We start from the raw sequence: 21,010 nt of genomic DNA on the forward strand, positions 1-21,010 counted from the left end.
TTTTTGCACTATTGACATAATTCACTTTGACCCTATTTTATTTATAGTATATGAAAATAAGTGTTAGCATATAATATATTGTTGGCTTCATCTTAATAAATATTTTCAAAATATTAATATTTTATAAGTTTTTATAATATGTAATTGAAGATATTGATGGTCAAAGTTGTGCATTGGCAATCGTGTCCAGTCAAACCGTTGCGAGTATTCCGGGGTGGAGGGAGTAATAAATTACACTATTCTCATACTGCTTCCCATTTTGGCGATGATATTGCCAGATATAAAACAGAAACCATTCTGAGAAGGATATGATTTCATTGAATTCTGAGTGGATAGCTAGATATCTACCCCTCCAAACCTATTTTGCAAGGTTACAAAAGCGAAAAGGTGTTGTGTATCTTCCTTGTCACAACCACATAAATCACAGGAGATTGAAACATAAATACCTTTCCTCCCAAGATTGACCTTAATTACAAAGCCATTATGCAAAAGTTTCCACAAAAATAATTTCCACTTAGGACGGATACCCAGAGACCAAAGCATCTTATAAATATTATTGACTGGAACATCTATAGTTTCAAACACTTCCTCAACTACCAGCATAGCATATGCAGTCTTAACTGTAAGTTTTCTCGACTTGTGAAAGTTCCAGGAAAGGAAATCTTCTGAATTCGTGGTTGGAAATTCAATGCCAACTATTCTACGAGCATCTATTTATAGAATTCAAAGGATGCACTGATCATGTAATGGTTCCAACCCGCACCTCATGTATTAATGAAATAATGATCTTTCCAATCTTTAGCTTGTTGTAACGTATAACGTTTGAACTAAAAACAAGCATCTCACCCCCTGAAACCATTTAGTACCCCCTGCTAATATTTTCTTTCCATTGCCAATTTTCCAACTACAACCTCTAAAAATATTATCGAAAGCTCTTCCCATACCATGCATACCCCAAAAAAGACCTCAGCCTACCAACGACGCTTGTACTCTAGTTTGCAAAGGCTTCAAGAACTTGTAGTCAACTGATATATGCATACTTTATAGTGTTTTTACCCTCGTCCCTTAGTACTTTTCTATCTTTAATGAGCTCTCCTGAGCCTTTTTTAAAACTAATACAGTATGTGTTATGTAGTGTGCCTTGAGTTTTCAGGTAGTTTAAAGTGAAATCAGTCTTTTAGGCTTATTTAATGATTTCACGGGCCACTACACGATCCCGAGCTAGTTCGGGATGATCTTTGTCAACTTTAAGGAGCCTAAGATGCTCATATTCGAGCCCTAAGAGTTACACTCGGTGATTAGAAGACGGAAAGGCGTCCCAAGGCCTATGTTGAAGGTCACCCGGCAATCTACGGCCGAAGGGAGACCAATTCGGTATTATGTCATTCAACATAGGCGTCCCAAGGCCTATGTTGAAGGTCCCTACGTTTTATTTCACTCCCAAACTTTTTTTAAACACATTTACCATTCAATTCAAGTTGCAAACTTTTCAGTTCCGATCCACGCTTTGTTCTTCAATTCGTTATTATCTCATTCCTTGATATTTTATTATTGAATTTTAAGTATGTTTTCATTAATGATGTTTGCTTGGTATAATTTAAATATGTTTGAGTAACCTATTTTCTATAGTTTAGGGGATCCATGAATGTGTGACTGGGATTGGATTGGATTTAATGCTTGATTATTGATTGTAATTTCTATAGCTTGTTTTAATTGTTCGTCAATTCTGTTCGGCATGACTATGTTGATTGAGTTTGATTAATCTTAGATTATGCGCCGAGAGGTATAAATCTGATGTTTATGATCTGTGGATATAGATATTTCTAGTAAATTGCGAGAGCCTGTTAGTTGTATTTCTTAAGGAATTCATAATACCCGAGAGATGCATGTTTTCCTAGTTATATTTGTGAATTGTTTATTATTGTCCATCGTTCAATCCTAGTCTGCGTTTGTGGTGAACTGTTACCCTAGATTCTTTTAATATTGTTATTATCGTATTTGATTATTGTCGTAGTTTTAATACTCGAACCAAACCAATTTTCTTGTTACCAATAGTCTAGACCTGTTAATTAGTAGTAGGAAGAACAATGTTTCCCTGTGGATTCGATCCTGACTTTCCTTGCTATTCGGTTAGTGAATTTAGGTTTATTTTTTATTAGGTGATACGACTTTAGTCTGTCATCAACCGTAGCACATAGTATAGAATGATAACTATTACATAAACGCCATAGATGCTTCACGAGAAACGATTTATTCAAGCATGATGAACCTCGAATGCCCATATCACCTAGGCCTTTAGGAAGTTGACGTTTTCTATTAACCCATTGAATTCCCTTATTTGAATTACCTGCCCAAAAGAAACAAGTTCTAATTGAATCAAGCTTGGTCAATATGGAGAGAGGAACTTGATGGGCATCATACTTCACCGAACATTGGTGTGATTAACACTTCATTGATCTCTTCTTGCTATTGAAAGTCTTACATAATTGGCTTTTTTTGGTGTAAAATTGTAATGTCTTGAAGACATAGGTATGATCGATTTTGTTTAATTTTGTAAACATGTGATATATAGTTGGTGGTATTTTGTATAAATCAAAGTTCTTGAAAGTTTATGTTGATTGATGATACTTTTGGTCACTGTATAAATGTGGTGTGAGTACAGGTTCCCACATATACGTGGCTCAATCGTTGTTTAATATACAAAATAAATTATTATTTTTTAAAAAATACACATTATTTGCGGAGTTTTAATTTGATTCATTTTACATTAATTTGAGGCGTTTTAGAGTTTGGTTTGAGGCGTTTTTGTGTATTCATATGAGGCGTATGTCACAATGATGCAACAAAACATTTATTAGCAGTGTTTTAAAACGTCACAAATGAATACCTATTCATTTGTGGCCCCTCTGTTAGCAGCTACGCCAAAAACGCAACAAATGAATGTAAAAGTGACGCATAAAATAAATAATTTTCTACTTGTGTCAAAACATGGGAACCCATGGTAATAAGAACAGAGTTGTTAAGGATCAACTTTTGAGGCTGCGTCTTTATTAGGTCAAAACTCAAAATATTATTTGTTACCTCAAACGCTACCCCGAACAGTCCTGTGTACGATATGTCTCTAGTTAGTCCAAAACGTTTTTTTAAAACCGGGCCTTCTAGTGCAACGTGCGTAGGGATGTTAGTGGGGCGGGTTTCGCAGGAGACCCGCCCCGCATCCGCCCCAAGTAGGCGGGGATGGAGGTAGGTTTGGCGGGTGATGGGGCGGGGATGGGTAAAAAAATCGTACCCGCCATGGGTGATGGGGCGGGTGTGGATTTTGTGTCGAACCCGCCCCATCCCCGCCCGCCCCGCCCCATCCCCACTCGCCCCGCTTCATACCCGCCGTGGGTGATGGGTTGAGTTTGGATTTATTTGCATGTTTAAGTGATAATATGAATTTAGGTGAGATTTTTTTTGTTATGACAGATTTCTTTTCAATTATATATGTTACTTTAGTCATACAGTATTTTTTTCGAAGGTTAACTTTCATTACTCCGTATATATGGAAAATGTTTGATAAATAAGAAAATTTTGGCGGGTATTGGCGCGGGTATGAGGCGGGGATAAGACGGGGATGGATACCCAATTGGGTGGTGGGGCGGGGATGGATTTTAGTTTATACCCGTTGGGGCGGGGATGGATGTTAGTTTATACCCGTTGGGGCGGGGATGGGGATGAATTTTGTACCCGCCATGGGTGATGGGGCGGGGATGGGGATGAAAATTTTAGGTGGGTATGGGGATGGAGGGACCTACATCCGCATCCGCCCCGCCCCATTGACATCCCTAAACGTGCGGATGGTGTAGGGGCCTGCACGTAGATCTACGTGCACCTGCACCAAAACGCAAAAAACAAAAAAAATACAAAAAGAACATAAGAAACTAAACAGAAAGAACATAATAGAGTAAACGAAAAGAACATTAACCAGAAGCTGAAAAGAACACTAATGTTAAAAAACTAAAGAAAATGTACAAAATTGAAAATACCATATTCTCTCTCCTGATAATAAAAAGAACAACTATTTTACAAAAAGAACATCATGTGCAAAATGCAACAGAAAAAGAAAAAAAAACATATTCTCGATAATATTATAAAAATTAAAAAAACAGTAAAAAGTTAAAAAGAACACAAAATAATTAAAAAAAGAACAACAACTTTTTTAGAAAACACAAAGAACAAAATCAAAAGAAAAATAAAATAACAAAAACTCAAAAAAATTTAAGAAAAAGACAAAAAAAAAAGAGCAAGAGAACAAAACACATGAAAAAGAACAACATTTTCATTTTCCTTATCGAACAAAAGAACAGAATGAAAGAGACGAAAAGAACAACAAATCTATGTTCTTTTATTAGTTGTATTTGTTCTTTTCAAACCACTTAGTGTTCTAATTAAAAAGACAAAAACGACGATATTTTGATGTACTTAAAACTAGATCTATATTTTTATTTAAATGTATTTTTGTTCTTATCCAACGCATCAGATCTATGTTCTTTTATTAAGTGTTATTATATTTGTTCTATTCAAACGATTTTATGTTCTAATTAAAAAAAGACGAAACGACGATTTTTTGATGCACTTAAAACTAAATCTATATTTTTTTTTAAAGTATTTTTGTTCTTTTACCACGAATCAGACTATGTTCTTTTTTAAGTGTCATTAGAGAAAAAATCCTTATAAGTGGCTAATCAAAAGTTGCCCTTATACAATAAGAGCAACCTTTGAGAAAAAAAAAGTTAATTTTTTTATTTTAAAAAGGCAAATTTGTCAAAAAGTACCTTGTTTTTGCCTCAATTTGTGAGCTAGTACCTTATATTTTTTATTTTGTCAAATAGTACCTTGAATTAAAAAATTATTTAAAAAATAGGACCTTACTCCAACATTCCGGGCAAAATTAACCTTTTCCGGCCAATTTTTCAATTTTCCCTCCAAACTATTGTGCGTGTGCAACAAACAAGCCACAAACTCACGCGCCTTTGCTTTCCTCTTATAAGAACAGCAACAACAACACCTAGACAACACTTTAAGATATACAACATTTTATTTTGGAGGGAAGCAGCAGGTTTATTGGGGGGAAACCAACTGAATTGAGCCAACAAACGAAATGGATGTCAGTTTTTGGACCACATTAAAGGACGAAGATGACAGCAGCAATTGGAATCAATGACAGCAACCAGAAAGATAAAAGTGATAAATGGTGTGGTTGAGTTTTTAATGTTGACTGAAAATGGTGGTTGAGGATTCAGTGTTGGAGCAGAGAATGGAGTAAATGAGAAGATGAAATGGCGTTGGATGTTTAAATGTGGTTTGATGTTAAAAGCGTGTGTGCACGCGTTAATTTCCCTCCCAAAATGAGCCAACAAACGGAATGGATGGCCGGAAAAGGTTAATTTTGCTCGGAATGTTGGAGTAAAGTCCCATTTTTAAAACAATTTTTTAATTCAAGGTACTATTTGACAAAATTAAAAATATAAGGTACTAGCTCACAAACTGAGTAAAAAGCAAGGTACTTTTTGACAATTTTGCCTTTTAAAAAACGAAAATTTGGAACTAAGTTTAACAAGAGCAGCCTTTAACATTAAACACAAACTCACGTAATCTTAACAAAAACTTCACCATTTTCTCTCTCCTAATTTTGATTTTTCTCACTCCATCTGTAGTTCTCTGCAACTCCGTCGTTTCCATTGTTCTCGAGAGCTTGAATTTCGGCGGTGAGTTGAAGTTTAGTACCCTAATTGGGCTAAAAATGCTCCAAAAACTGAATTTAAGGGGGAATAACTTCACTGTTAGATTAGTTCCACCCCATTGTCATCTCCCTGCTCTTTCTCGTACCGGCGAGCTCTCATCTCCCTCCTCATTCTCCACCGGCGAGCACGCCCACTTTCTTTACAACCTTGAATCAAACGATTTTTTATTCTTGAGTTTTTTCCCTAAATTTTAGGGTTCTTGAAGATTGTTCTTCGATTTCTTGCACCTGGTAATGGTAGAAAATCGATCTTTGGCTCATATTCTTGGAGTCAATGGAGGTTTTGGCCAAGCAACTGGACATTGTTCTTGAGATTTCCATAATTAAATTTCTACCGAATTCTGGTATAGTTCTCTTGTTCTTAATCCTTGTTTGGTGTGGATTGTTCTTCGGATGTTGCAATCTGGTATTTGTAGAAATTTGCATATGTAGAAATTCTGATATTGTTGCCATTTTTGTTGGTATTTGTTGGAGTTTGTTTTTGAATGGTTTAGTTCCAGTTTTTGGATCCAGTTGCTAGTGCTCATTTAAGTAAAAGGGATTACCTCTTTAGATCCAGTTTTTGGCGCAACAAAGAGGTTGGACTGGCTCTTAACGCTAGGGTTCATGCTTCCTCCTATAGCGTAAATTTCCCATCCTAGGTATAAGTTGTTAGCTACATGAGCATAACCATGACGAACTCTGCAGAAGCATAAAATGACATTATATTAAAAATTGCATCCCAAGATATTAATAGAAGAAAAGAAAAGAAAATGCAAGACCTCGGCATGCGTTGGTTGCAGTTGGGACCAAAACGGTAGTAGACAACAATGACCTTCATGTTCTTGTCGTCATTGTAATCATCATCGTGGCCCAGGAGCATGACCTTGTCATGGTCGCGGAACCAGTTGTTGGAGATGGTAATGTTGGTGGAGCCAAGGGTTACATCAATTAGACCATCCTCACTCCTGTAAAGGGTGTTGTGGTCTATCCACACCTTTGTTGAGCCTAACAACCTAATGGCATCCCCGTCCATTTGACTAATTGGCATCAACTTTGCGCCAGGTCTCATAACTGGGCCTGCTGGTTGGGTTCGACAATGGTGAATTAGCAACCCGTGGATTATCACATTAGTAACCTAACAATGCCATGGACATTTAAAATATGCGTCAAATTTGAATCATTAGATAGATTCCAAATGGAAAAAGAGTAGTATAAGTAGAAATAGAATACCTGGTAGAGCAAGAGGCATCCATTGGTAATATGAACAACAACACCTCGGCCATCAATAGTTGTATAGTTTCCAACAAGAAGAGTCCTTTCAAGTTTAATGTACATGTCTTTCTGGAAAGAGATCCATACTTTCCCAGGTATCATGGTCACTCCATATCTAAGAGTTCCCAGCTTAGGACTTGTGGGGTTATCAGTAGGATCAGTGACCACATATTTCTTTACGTCTTCCCAAATGTTGTTGATCTTCTTACCTGCAAAGCCTGCTGAGCATTTTGCAATCTCTTCCCTGTTGTTCAACCAATTAGGGTTCCTTCGCCAACAACCGTCTATGGAATTAATGCTGCCCGTCCTGGTCTCTTACCCAAACAAGACTCTGGTCCCATGGCTAGTAAAATTGACAAAATGGCTATATAAACCATTTTACTAGCCATGTTTTGTTTGGGTAAGATCCAGTATCAGAGGCTGTTTTGTTTATTATGTTGGGCGTTAAAGAATTATTATGAGATATCAGGTATTTATTAGATCAGGTAACCGGTGCTTAATAAAGTTTGTTAGTTTATTAGTTCTAAATAAGCTATTTTAAGTAAATAAACAGTTGAATACTAAACTATATTATAGGATAAACTGATTGCTATACTACGTAATCATTTTATTTTTGTGGTTGTATTGACAACTACCCAAAACTTACTAGCTACATTCTAGCACCTGTCTCGTCTAGGTATTATTATGTTAGGACCTAAAAGAAATTTATCAGTTAAATTTAGGTCGGATCTGACCGTGTTTAAAGAATTAGAGAAGACTTATCCATGTTTGCTTTCCGTGTATGAACCTTTTTACCTCAATTTATTAATTTTTATAATCAGACATTTATAAGTAGACTTCATGAACTAAAGTTATATTATGTCTTGAGCATTTTATGGTTCATCTAGCTTAGGATTCTCTTTGAATAATCTGGAAAGTTGCTTAGTTGGGCTTGAACTATAAGTTTGTTTAACATGTTCATTGTTTCTTTTAGAATCAGATTATGTAGTAGATTATGGCTGATATGTGTAGCCGGCTAAAATGGCTGATATGTGTAGATTATGACTGGTACTATTATTCTGACTAGGTTAGAGAATTTGTTTGACTGCCTGTGTTATTTAATTTTTTGTTAGGGTTTTGTTTTGTTTTTTTGACAGTTGATACAAACAGAGTAAAAATATTACAACCCATTCCTTATAGCCCCACAGGCCAGATCATGAGCTCTAGCTATCCTATTTGTATCACACTTGACATCACAACATTATTCATACAACTTGTTGTCTTAAATATGTCACTACATATAGAAGCTACTTCAAAGGAGCAATTAGGATATTAGCGTAGTTCTGTAACTAGATTAACACTATCAGTACACATAGTCACATCCATAAAGCCTCTTCGTTTAGCTTCTATAATTCCTTGCAGCATTGCTAGAGCTTCAGTAGCTAGAACATTACAGCTAAAAACTCGCGCAGCTCCTTCTTCAACTACTCTCCCATCAGCAACTATATTCCAGCCTATTGCCGCTTCAATACTTGCTTTCTTCTTAATCTTCTTCCATGCGCCATCTACTGTGACTATTACTGGGCAATTACTTGCCCTACCCTTGATGCACATGATGTTTTGCCCATTTGCTCTTGTTTTAGCCATATTATTGTTCTCTCCAATGTTTGCTAATCTTTTCCTGTCCTCCTTAGCTTTAAAAGCCACACATTTCAGCTCAACTATATTTTTCATAATATTGTCTAGATGTAGTGGAATGTGTTCCAAGTCTGGGTATATCTGGTGATTTCTGACTTTTGTGAATCCTCATAAAAAAGAGGAGCTATTGATAGTATTGTTGGGTTAGATTTTGCAAGAACTATATCTTGATGATTATGATACTTTAGATGCAATGATTGTTCTCCCTAAACATTAGTTTTCTTGTGATTGCACAGTAGTTTAGCAACAATGCCAGTCACAGCTTTGTCTCCTCCAGAAGGGAACACGACATTGTTGTGAGTATAATAAATCGGTGTAAGAATACCCTTGTTATCATCCATTTCCAGTTTTTTTACACCAGTTTATATTAACATATATGTAGGTTTTTATCAGAGATAGTATGCAACTTTTGTATTGTTATTCTGACTAAAATAGTTATATGTCATATTTGTATGAACAATCATTGACTAGTTTACTTTCTTGATGTTAGAACGATAGACCGGAGGAACAATCATTGACTGGTTTAATTTCTTGATGTCAGAATTTTCTTTCTCTTTCCTTCTATCATATTTTCTCTTCTCCCCTAAAATACTAAGCCTGCCTCTTCCAAAAGCCCTATAATTCAACTTCTGGTATCTGAATTCTAATGGTATTCTACCTTTATCAGAAGGAATTCTCTTACGTGTGCCACCTTAGTTACACAATAACATTACTCCATACATTATATTCCATATTAATAGAATCATTATAACAAATCAACTGAAAATATTTTCATACTTAACAAAGCTAAAAATGAGTAAGTTGATAAATTTCTTCCTAGGGTTTAGTATTTCCATAATTTAACCATTTACTATACGCGCTAGGAATATCAGTGTTCAATTTCTTTTGTAGATTTTTGGGGGAGGTATAGCTGCAAAGGGATTCAAGGCTTCAGGTAGTTATGGTGGATTGAGGGCCCAAGGACAGAAACCAGACCTTGCTCAGGTCACTTGTAATGTAAATGCTATATCAACATGTTTCTTTTCTTTCTTATGAGTCTGACATACCTATTTTTATTTTCTGATTAGTTTTGATTATATTTCAAAACACATGCTTCTTCTTATCCAGAATGTCTCGTCTCTCTTATGATTAATGTTGGGTTTTTTTTTGTTTCTTGTTTCTATGGTCTATTTTGACTTGGGATTTTTTTTGGGTGTGTCTTGTGTATTCTGATCTAGTTTTTTTTTTTTGGTGCCCTATGCTTTTCTGTTTCAGTTTCAGCTAGTTAACACTTGCAATCATTTGAGATATCAAATAATGAAAAGCTTTATGAATCGAATCTGATTTCGAAGAATGTGGTAAAGTCTGATTCTTTAAAGGGATCTAAGACCAAATATCTTTGTCTTTTGTTTGTGTATCAGTCAGCAAAATCTGTTTCAAAGACTGCAAATGTTAATGGTCATGTCTCTGAATCCTCTATGTATGTTGTAGCTACCTTATACCTTTGCTTGTTAAAATATGTCAACTGAAATATTTTTTATTGTTGTTCTTGCACTTACACAACCTAGGTTCTAATTAGCTTCTAAATAACTTCAGAGTTGTTGATGTATGTCCAAAGCCTGAAAAAGAAGTGTTTCCTGAGGTTGAGGACATGGCTGATTCCAAGGATTCAAATCAGTATTGTTCTTACCATGAAGAAAGCGATGATTCCACTGTTATTACAAGTGGTGTACTGTTTAACGTCTTCAGTTCAATATGAAAATTGAAGAGAAGATCCATGCCAAAGAGGAAGAAAAAAATAACTTGTAGCCCATGTCTAAGGTATTGATACTCAGCTTTCTGGACACATAGTTCATCTATATGGTTATAGGTTTCTTGGTTTTGTTTCTATATAAGTCAGTCCTGCTAATGGCTCACTGTTCTATCTTTTTTCGGTGCCAAACAGGAAGACTGTCAATGTTTTGGCGTTCTAGCAGGTGTAGCAAGTCAAGCACTTGACAGGACTGGATTTTACTTCAGTGGAAAAGCACCTACTGTGAAAAAGGGAGCTACTCAGTTACACAGAACTAGCACTCAAAGGTACAGATTCTATCTGTTCAACATCTGTTAAGGAACTTTTGCCAAAAAAAAAAAACATCTGTTAAGGAATTTGGCTAATGTGAGAACTTGGTTGTTTTTCTGTTACCTATGTGCATTATCGTTAATGGCGTCCTATATTTAAATTAGGTAGTTAATTTTCTACAGATATTATTAAGGTGTGGAATTACATTATTCGATTACAAATCATAGCTAGTTTTAGTTAAAGGTTTTGGTATGGAATCTTGTGTTTTGTATTAAGACATAAATTTTTAAACGATTGTTGTTTCTTCACCATTAAGGTGGCTATAATGAGTTGTGCCAACTCTTTTATCAACGGTGAATATTGTTGTTAAGGCCATTAGCCTGAAACAAATAATTTCTTTCATGGTTTGATAATATTTGTTAGGTTTCGAAAATGCCATTTTTGGCCATAAATGACCTATATCGACCCAAATGACCCATAGGGGTGCATAACGAACTCGAAATGAGTTTCATAAATATATAACTAATCATATGAATCATGAAAAAAGTTTAGAATGTGGATATAGGTTCGTTTGTTGGTAGTTGGGATCGAAAATTTCATTTTTGGCCATAAATGACCTATATCGACCCAAATGACCCATAGGCGTGCATAAAGAACTTAAAATGAGTCTTATAAACATATAACTAATCATATGAATCATGAAAAAGATTTAGAAAGTGGAAATCGGTTCGTTTGTTGGTAGTTGGGATCGAAAATGTCATATTTGACCATAAATGACCAATATCGACCCAAATGACCCTTAGGCATGCATAATGAACTTGAAATGAGTCTTATAAACATATAAATAATCATATTAATCATGAAAAAGGGTTATAATATGGAAAGAGGTTCGTTTGTTGGTAGTTGGGATCGAAAATTTCATTTTTGGCCATAAATGACCTATATCGACCCAAATGACCCATAGGCGTGCAATACGAACTTGAAATGAATCTTAGTACACTCAGAAAGTTGTTTTCGCGACCTATATAATTTCTGTTTTTGCATATAAAACTTAATTTAATTTATTGGTTTGCATGTACGTTGTTCTTTTAAAGGTTTTCAAAACTCCAAGGGAGGGGCCCTTCACCAAAGAGGAGTTGGTTGAAGTTCAAGACAAGTGGGCTACTTACTTCAACGATTGTGAATTACCCTCAGTGTAATAATTAGAGCAGGCTTGTAGTTATCCGTGACTCTTACATTATTTTGTTATTTATCGATTTAATTAATTACATTTGAATTAATTTGGAAATATTATTGGAAATTTGAAATTTATATCATTATTGAGGAATGTCAAGATGATGTTTGGTGAAACAGTATTCTATAAATTATAATGCAGAATTTTATATTGCAAAATATTAGGGATTATATTGCAGATTTTTTTTATTTTTTAAAAAAAAAAAACTCAAAAGTTGTCCTTGTTTGCAACAAGAGCAAATTATGTGAAACTTATAAGTTGCCCTTGTTTCAAACAAGAGCAACTTATGTGAAGCTTATAAGTTGCCCTTGTATGCAACAAGGGCAACTTATAAGTTTCACATAAGTTGCCCTTGTAGCAAACAAGGGCAACTTATAAGATTATAAGTTGCCCTTGTTAAGGGCAACCTTTGATAATTTCACAAAAGTGACCCCCCCATATGTTGCCCTTACAATTGGCAACTTATAAGCCTATTTTAAGGGCAACTTATGGTGTTTTTTCCTCTAGTGTGTTATGTGTTCTTTTCAAACCATTATATGTTCTTTTTTTAACAATCTATGTACGTTGATATAAAGAACAAACTATGTTGATTTAAAAGAACAAACTATCTTGATGTCACAGTAAAAGTAAAGTTGTGAAAAGAACATTACAATTTGAAAAGAACATTAGAGGAAAGAACAAGGAAACGTACCTTAAACACTTGATCAACATTTATCAGGAGCATTAATATCTTTTAATAAATCTTCAAAAACTGATCTCAATCCTCGGAAAATATCACGCTCTCCAGATATTCTCTTGCTTCAAAAACTAGCCAAATTGAACTAGTGTTTTTCTTAATTCACTCATTTTTCAACAAAGGAGAAACATTCAGAAGGAATTTTAGAGAGAGAATAAGGAGAAAATACATTTTTACTCCTTCACTCACCATCTCACTCCTTCTCTCTCAAAAAATCTCTCTTATGTTGAGAGAAAATAAATCCTCTCCTCTTTCTCTCTTTGAAATGTATTTATAAAATGACTAATGGTTATGATTCATAAGTACAATTATTATATATATAGTTGCTGAAAAATAGAAAATGAAAAAATAGGAAGTAGAATCAAAGAATAACAGAGAAGGAGAAAGGAAAAATTCTTAAAGAGTGCATAATGAGAACTATGCACGTGTTTTTATTTTGTTCTTTTAGCAGAATATTATAAAAAGAACAAATAAAAAGACTAAAAGAACAAATAGAGAGACTAAAAGAACAGGTCAAGTAGCTTGTCCAACAATAATATATGATTCGGAATCATCATTTTCATCATTTTCTTATGAATTATCAAGCACATTATTCAAAATATCTGAAAAAATAATAGGTTAACATGTATAAAACCAAGAAAAAGAACGCAACCAAAAGAACAAAGGATAAATAAAAAGTAAGAAGAAAAATAACACAATAAAATAAAAAGAACAAGTTATGAAACGCAAATGAAATTGAAAATAATAAAAAAGAAGAACACAATAGAATGAAAGAACAAATTATGAAACGCAAATGGTCTATTTTTCTACAATAATGAAACTGTTCTTTTAATACGAGCATAAAGAAACTGTTCTTTTAATACGAGCATATGTTCTTTTAATACGTAAAACTGTTCTTTTCTGGAAAAAAAAAATCGTAATTACATAATCCAAATCTTCAAAATTAGCGATTTCAACGAAATCAGCGTGTTGTTACATAATTTGATTCATTAAAATCATCAAAACCATCAAAACTCGATTATTACAAAAACAAAATCATCAAAATAATCAAAATCATCAAACACACGATTATTACAAAATCAAAATCATCAAAACCTAGAATTTATTATTTCAAAATTGAAAAATTACCTCCCAAAATCTGATTATCAGCTGCAGAATTCAGATTTGAAGAAGAAGAATCGATTTAATTTGATGTTCAAGCAGAAAAATCAACGAATTTTTGGGAATTTTCACTACTTTCTCTCTCTAAGAACCATTTTAGAAAACATAGTTCATACTTTCTCTCTCCTCTTCACAATTTGAGTTCAAAATATAAAATCTAGAAGAATATATATCGCAAGAAGAAAGCAAATCGAATAAAAAACGCGAATTACAGAGCTGAAAAGAACATAGCCTTTAATGTTCTTTTGTTCTAGGGTATTGTTCTTTTGTTCAAGGAAAATAATATTCTTTTGTCCCTGTGATTTAATGAAACATGTGCGTTTTATGTGTTTTTTATGTCGTTTTGTTTCCGGTGCACCTAGAGCACGGTGCACACGCCTGCACCATCAAATTTGCGCTTTTAGTGTAGCACTTCAATTCAAGAACACTACGAAGTACGGAGTACTAGGTTCAAAGCTGACGTCGTCAAAAGACTCAGAACTCAAAAGATTCCAACTCCTGTTTCCTTCTCTTTCATTTCCTTTGTAAGCTGAACAAACAAACCGCCGATGGGGGCAAGCGCCGATGGAGGGCCGCCGGAAGTGACGTTGCAGACCTCCATGGGTCCCTTCACTATTGAGGTCCTTCTCTCTCTCCTACTACTTAGCTTGCTACAATTTCATGTTAATTTTACTGGGTTTTGTTACAATTTTTTGGCAAATTGTTTTCTAAATCGAAATATTTTATGTTAATTAGCTGTACGACAAGCATGCCCCAAGAACATCCCGGAATTTTCTGGAGCTTTCTCGTCGAGGTTACTACGACAACGTCAAATTCCATCGCATCATCAAAGTACATAATTACCCTTTTTCTTTTTAGCAATGTTGTTAATTTGGGGGATTATTTAGTGGGTGAATTTGTAATTGCGATAATTTATGGTGCAGGAATTTATAGTTCAAGGAGGGGATCCTACTGGAACTGGAAGGGGTGGCGAATCCATTTATGGGTATTGCCTTTCGATTCCTGTAGTTGTGTTGTTTAATTCTTGAATTTATGGGTTTGAATTGGAAATTTGTTTGATGTTCTTCATAATGCAGCTTGTCTAGGGTATGTATTATTTATAAGAGTGGGCAGGATGAGGCAGTCACGGGGCAATTATATACTTATATGTGGGTTTCTTTTGGTGATTATGCTTTAAGATTTCTCTTGAGTTTTAGCCCTTTAGGTTGTAGCCCTTATTTAGGGTATGTAGTTTTAGCAAGAGTAGACTGAGATTTTTTTCGAAGTTGATACGACACCATATGCCACTGATGCTGCCCAGTAGTGAAATTGTAGGATGATTGATACACTTTTAGGAGCCTGTCATATGGGAGCTCACCAGTTACTATCTCTTTTGAGATTGTGATTTGGTGCCACTGGAGATTGAAATTGTGATTCAAGCAGAATGTCTTGCTAATACGATGATGCTCAAGTGTTTCTAGTTACAGTTGTATATAGGAAAATTGGGTAAGAAACCCTGTTAGATGAGATCAAAGAACATGGAAGTTATAATTACTAGTACAAGTAGGAATGTCATTAGTTATCTAACCTTGATTTAACTGCAAACTTGTATACAGTTATGTGGTAGTCATAATACCTCGTGTGTTATATGTAGTTTAGCCTTACAATCTGGTGTGTATCTTTTATTTGATCCTGATCTTATTGTCCTGCTTTAAGTTGGGTGCTTTTGCAATCTTGACCATTTTCTTGTACATCTATGTTACTCATAATCATTTTCTTGACCATTTTCTTGTACATCTATGTTATTCATAATCAGTTACACATGCACAACTACATGTGTTGGAGTGGCCCATTTCATGAAAAAATTCGATGGTTTTGGTCCAACGTGAAGTGTCAAATATCTATACGACATATTGGACCCAGATTTTTAGCTGGATACCTATGCACGTAGAGCTAGCTGCATTACTGCATATGAGCTAAAACAGCGACATGAATCAGTTAAAATTGAACATGATGACAAAACAAATTAACATGATGTACTGAGAGAATGAACAACGGAAATAAATATTCCTTTTCAAACTTATCTTCTGTGAAATAATAATTTGCACTTAAATAATATTAATTAATATATCAGAAACTCTAGTCCATACAAATTTCATCGCTGCGCTACATTTTGGGAGAAAATTTTCATTCCAAAAATAAACAAGTATAAAAATATGAACATTAATGAATCTTTTTCTTCTCAGTTTATTTATCTTTCTTCTCTGTTTATTCATATTTCCTCTCTGTTTGTTTCTTTCTCTCTCCTCTACAACTTCTTTCCATCTTAATAGTTCTAATGTGCTCATCCTCCTCTTCGGCAATTTTCTACCACACAATGCAAACAAATTGAATTCACCAACTTATCCTTTGCTTCTTCGACTTCATCTTTCTCTCCTCCTCGTTGAATTCTGAAAATTTTAAAATGAAAATTGAACTTTTTAAAATGAAAATTGAACTTTTGAATAGGATATCAAATAAGATATGAACATTGAACTTCTAAAACTGAACATTGAGTTTTTTAAATTGAACATAACCAAGAATGGTCAGTGATTTTTTTAGAAACTAGTTCTGTAAATATATTCAGAAAATAAACATGTATAAACACATTTTTATCACAATTGATTTAGAACAAATAAGTTTTAAGTATCTTTACAATAATTTTAAATTTACAAAACCAGAATCGATCATATATATCCTTATTTATTATTATGAACATTATGACTATTATCAATTTTCAAATTATGAAAATCAATTTATTATTCAATATCATATAATGAACATTTGTTTTTGAATTATGAACATAAACTATTTTATAGGGAACATATATCAAAACAACAGATTTCAATTTTGTTCAAGTTCTTTGGTAATTTCTTGTAAAAGTTTGAGGTCCACGACAATACTCTTACATTTCATTATTGCTGCCAAAAATTGATTCTAGTGATTTAAATTTAAAATTTAAATAACAAAAGTAGTGTTATTTTTGCCAAAAAATCAATTCTAGTGATTTATTACCTAATTCACTCTACAATTCTGAACATCAGACTTTGTAAACTAACATGGCGATAAATGTCAAATTGCGTTATAAAATTGATGTTCACAAAATGAAAAATTACATATATTAATCTGAATAATTCCTGCAAATCCATTTTCTAGGGTTTATGAAACTTGCAAATCACTTTTTTTTCCGTAGTATTTCGTTTTATAGTGCTTTAACAATGTTATCTTCAACCATCATCGCATACCTCTTCGATTGTACGCCTAATCCAACAAACTTGTCGTTCAAATCAAGCTCTGCGCTAATCGCCCGAGTGAAGTCTCCATTATCGTCGCTTAACAACAGAACTTCATCATTGATGTTTAGATTCTCTTTCCGGGCTTTCAACGAAAGCGTCGTCGACCGAAATGCAGGCTATGGTATCGACGTGATGGTAATGTATACCTAAGTAAAAATAGTCGTACTTGTGTGCAGGCTGCATTACCATTTCATACTACATCTCCACCAATGCAACAGTTGGGTAGTCATAAATTGAGACATGGATTATCACTTCTATGACCTTGGATGTGGTTGATATGAAAAAATGGAGAATATAGTCAGTTGGGATGTGGTCGTAGACTCGTAGTCCCCCAGAAAGGGGTGGGGTAGGAAGAGTTGAGTTGGAATACGAATTGTTTTGCAACTCCTTTTATATGAACTTAGGAAGTGGTGTGTGGGTGGGCAGCGCGTGGGTTTGAGGGGGGGGGGGGATGGTGCACATCAGACATTATAAAACTAAGGAATTTTTCTGGGTGGTCATTTCTGCAAGTTAAATTGGTATCTGGTAGTCACTTTTATGACTTTGGAATTGTTTTAAGTAACATGTTGGAGTAATATATGATGCCAACAGAGTTTTATCATAGTCTGTAGTTCTGTACTAGCTTTGGTTTTTTTGTTACCATCCAATTTCAGGTTCTGATTCTCATTGTGATGTTCTGCAGTAAATCCTTTGAAGATGAGATACATCCAGAACTGAAGCATACTGGTGCTGGCATTTTATCCATGGCAAATGCAGGTCCTAACACAAATGGAAGCCAGTTTTTTATTACCTTAGCTCCTACTCCCTCTCTCGATGGTAATGTAACATCCTATTTCTTTTCCAAAATACTTATCTTATGTGCTAGATGTCTTTGGCTAAATCCTGATATGAATTGAATTACGAGATAAGAACTCTTTTTAGTTTCTGTGATCTAAACTCGGTTTTTGGATGAAAGATCAAAACTTTAAACTAGTTTAATGCTCAAAATCACGAACTGATATTGAGGGTGGACGAAATGTTAATGGAGGACGGATAAATCGATGGATAGATCTCAATTATCTCAGTTAAGAGGTCTCTACCTTGTCGCAACTAGAAGATGTTCACATATTGCAAAAGGAAAGTTTAGGCAAACAACCAAATAAGCAATGCTCAATATAACTCAATTCAAATCTGATTTATTCATTACTAGACTGGGAGTCCTAACTAGCTTAGAAAACCTTAAAATACACGAAAACAAAACATCAAAGTAAGTCCTAATCATAATACAAGTAGGGAAACCAATCCTAGTACAAGTAGGAAACTAATCCTAGTACGGTTGGAAAACTAATCCTAGTGCAAGCAGAAAAACTTGTCCAACTTAAAATAGAAAAGCTAAAATCGAGTTCTATTAGGTTTAGGAAAACAACTCCTGTTCCTACTTGAATTAGGTAAGCTAACACACATCAAACTGAAAATTAGACTACGCCCAAAATGAGAAAGTCGTCCCCAAGTGACACCAAAAACTCATGAACAAAATCTAACTAACCAATAATGACAAGAAGAGTCTTGAAACATCATGTGCATACACATCAAATCCCTTCTTGTACTTAAAATTGAGGTTTGATATGATCATATTTCTTTCTCGATACTTTAAGATTGACCTTGATACTCTTTGGTGATTAAAGTCCCGCAACATCATACTTGGCAAGCTTTATTTTCAAGCTCATTTGAAAGAAGCTTCTAGATGTAAACTGTATATTTGAATAATCCCCCCTTGCATCTAAATTGAGTTTTGGGATGATCATATTTCTTCCTCCATACCATGGTTATCTAATTCGTGGTTCGCTTCGGTTCGTTTCCGGGTTCGCGATTCGCCGGTTGGCTGGGTTTAGGTTTGCAAGAGGGGTTTGATTTTTGAAATTTTCCCATTTTTCAAAAAAAATTGTTGAAAATATCATACTTCTATATCATTAAGATTTTATTTCGATACTCATAGTCAAATGACATGTATTTCCTTCTCAAATAAAAGCCCCAACATATTTATTTCTTCGCTCACTTCCCTGGCCTTCAATAACTAAAACTAGGGTTTTGGAATCGGCACGAAAACACCAGCGATTTTGTTTGCGAACCACATGAATTGGGTTGCTGGAGAACCCTATTCGGTACGGGCAAACCGATTTGAGCGGGGCATAACCCCGAATCTGGGAACGCTGCTCGATACTTTCTGTTTAACTTTTGATATGCTTTTGTGGGTGATTTTCCTCCACATCATACTTAGATAGGTTATATTTTCAAGCTCATTCAAAGTAAGTTTCTAGCGGTAAACTGTAGATTTCAATAAACCCTTCTTGTATCTAAATTAGATTTGAGATGATTATAATTCTATCTCAATACTCAGTTTGGCCTTTTGATATGCTTTACTGGATAATTTTCAGCCACATCATATTGTGATAGGTTTTATTTTCAATCCCAAACGAAATAAGTTCATAGCTTAAACTGTAGATTTCAATAACCCTCAGGCATAACTTATACGAGTAATTATTTTCATGTGTTGCATTGTCCTCATATGTATTTTCGTTACTTTACGTGGAGCAATTAGGACTTATATGTCTACCTTTTGCTTTTGCTTTAACAAAATTCTCGCTGGGTGTACATTTTGGAGAGAGTTTATTTTCTGTCTCCTGTAACTACATATGGAAAATTGTGCAGCTCCTTTGCTGTAAACACCTCGCACTCGTTTAAGAATTATAGTTCCATCTTATTTTTGATAGTGTTTTTGTAATGGTTTTTCCAGGAAAGCACACAATATTTGGAAGGGTTTGTAAGGGAATGGAGATCATTAAGAGGCTTGGCAGTGTCCAGACCGACAATACTGATAGGTAATGTCCTTTTTTATATGCTGTGTTTTTTTTGCTCTCTAGTTTCCTATTAGCTAAATTATGTTAAGTAATGAATCTTTGAAACTAATTACATGCATTGACTCAATAACATGACTTGGACTTGGTTGATTATCATGGTCAAAGACTTTACTATATGATTTAAAGTTGTGGAAGCATCAGTTTATGAGGAAGTCTGCACGTGAAACATGTTAGATCAAACAAATGGTTTTGAAAGAGATTGTGAGGAAAGACAAGAAGGCAGAGTAAGGGTGAAGAAGTGGAGGAGGGGTATATTGTAAGTGTTTAACCTTATAAGCTCCATGACCATCCTGTTATGTGAAATTTATAAAGGCTTCATGATCGTTGCTCTTTGTCCATCCGTCTGCCAACCTTGTATTACTCCTTGACGAACCGCATGTGATTGATTGAATTGCTTTGATGTGAATGATGTTGTCTATTTGTGAACTTCATGGTGCAACTTCAGTCACTAATGTTTGTTACTTTGCGCACCTATACTAGTTTTAATCCATATTATTTTCATAAGCGGCCACTTCTGCTTTGTTATGATGGCTCATCATGTATTGTTGCCATTGCAGACCTATTCATGATGTTAAGATACTGAAGACAGCCGTTAAAGATTGATCATAGAAGCTGTCAACAAGATGTGTCTCTGCTCGTTGTCTAAGATGCTGATGGCAACATATTCATAATGTCTAGCTACCTGTTGTAAGTCTATTGTACAAGCTGTCTTGGCAACATACTATCGTATTAGTCATCTGCAGGAAATAGCTTGGATAATGAAAAAACGCCTTCATCCTCCCAACCCTCTTATGCACGTGTTGTTAGTTTCCCATAGATGGCAAAATGATATAACAGGACATGGATAATTAGTGATGATCTGCCGATCTTTGATTAAAATATGAATATGATACAATAGTGCATTTTTGAGC

At 34.7% G+C, this 21,010-nt stretch overlaps 1 protein-coding gene, 1 long non-coding RNA gene and 1 pseudogene across 4 annotated transcripts; 2 read left to right on the forward strand and 1 right to left on the reverse strand.

Annotated features, from left to right (window-relative positions):
• Nucleotides 1–6,146: 6,146 nt before the first annotated feature.
• On the reverse strand, nucleotides 6,147–7,428 carry LOC110793969 (probable pectate lyase 4; annotated as a pseudogene).
• A 788-nt stretch (nucleotides 7,429–8,216) lies between these two features.
• On the forward strand, nucleotides 8,217–12,071 carry LOC130467987 (uncharacterized). 2 transcript variants are annotated; one of them, XR_008928200.1, is made up of 4 exons: nucleotides 8,217–9,712; nucleotides 10,292–10,516; nucleotides 10,641–10,774; nucleotides 11,852–12,071. It is a non-coding gene; the product is annotated as an uncharacterized lncRNA (long non-coding RNA). The 2 variants fall into 2 exon arrangements; XR_008928199.1 differs by having other exon boundaries at nucleotides 8,217–10,516.
• A 2,255-nt stretch (nucleotides 12,072–14,326) lies between these two features.
• On the forward strand, nucleotides 14,327–20,999 carry LOC110797524 (peptidyl-prolyl cis-trans isomerase CYP18-2). Of its 2 annotated transcripts, none has more exons than XM_056837235.1 (6): nucleotides 14,327–14,508; nucleotides 14,624–14,719; nucleotides 14,812–14,873; nucleotides 17,885–18,018; nucleotides 19,976–20,060; nucleotides 20,205–20,331. In XM_056837235.1, the coding sequence occupies exons 1-6, from the start codon at nucleotides 14,437–14,439 to the stop codon at nucleotides 20,221–20,223; spliced, it is 468 nt and encodes a 155-aa protein (XP_056693213.1). In that variant the 5' UTR covers nucleotides 14,327–14,436; the 3' UTR covers nucleotides 20,224–20,331. The 2 variants fall into 2 exon arrangements, with proteins under 2 accessions (XP_056693213.1, XP_021858335.1); XM_022002643.2 differs by lacking the exon at nucleotides 20,205–20,331 and adding an exon at nucleotides 20,657–20,999 and having other exon boundaries at nucleotides 14,328–14,508.
• The last annotated feature ends 11 nt before the right edge of the window (nucleotides 21,000–21,010 follow it).

The sequence above is a fragment of the Spinacia oleracea genome, chromosome 2 (assembly GCF_020520425.1).
Source record: "Spinacia oleracea cultivar Varoflay chromosome 2, BTI_SOV_V1, whole genome shotgun sequence".
Classification (NCBI taxonomy): Eukaryota; Viridiplantae; Streptophyta; class Magnoliopsida; order Caryophyllales; family Amaranthaceae; genus Spinacia; species Spinacia oleracea.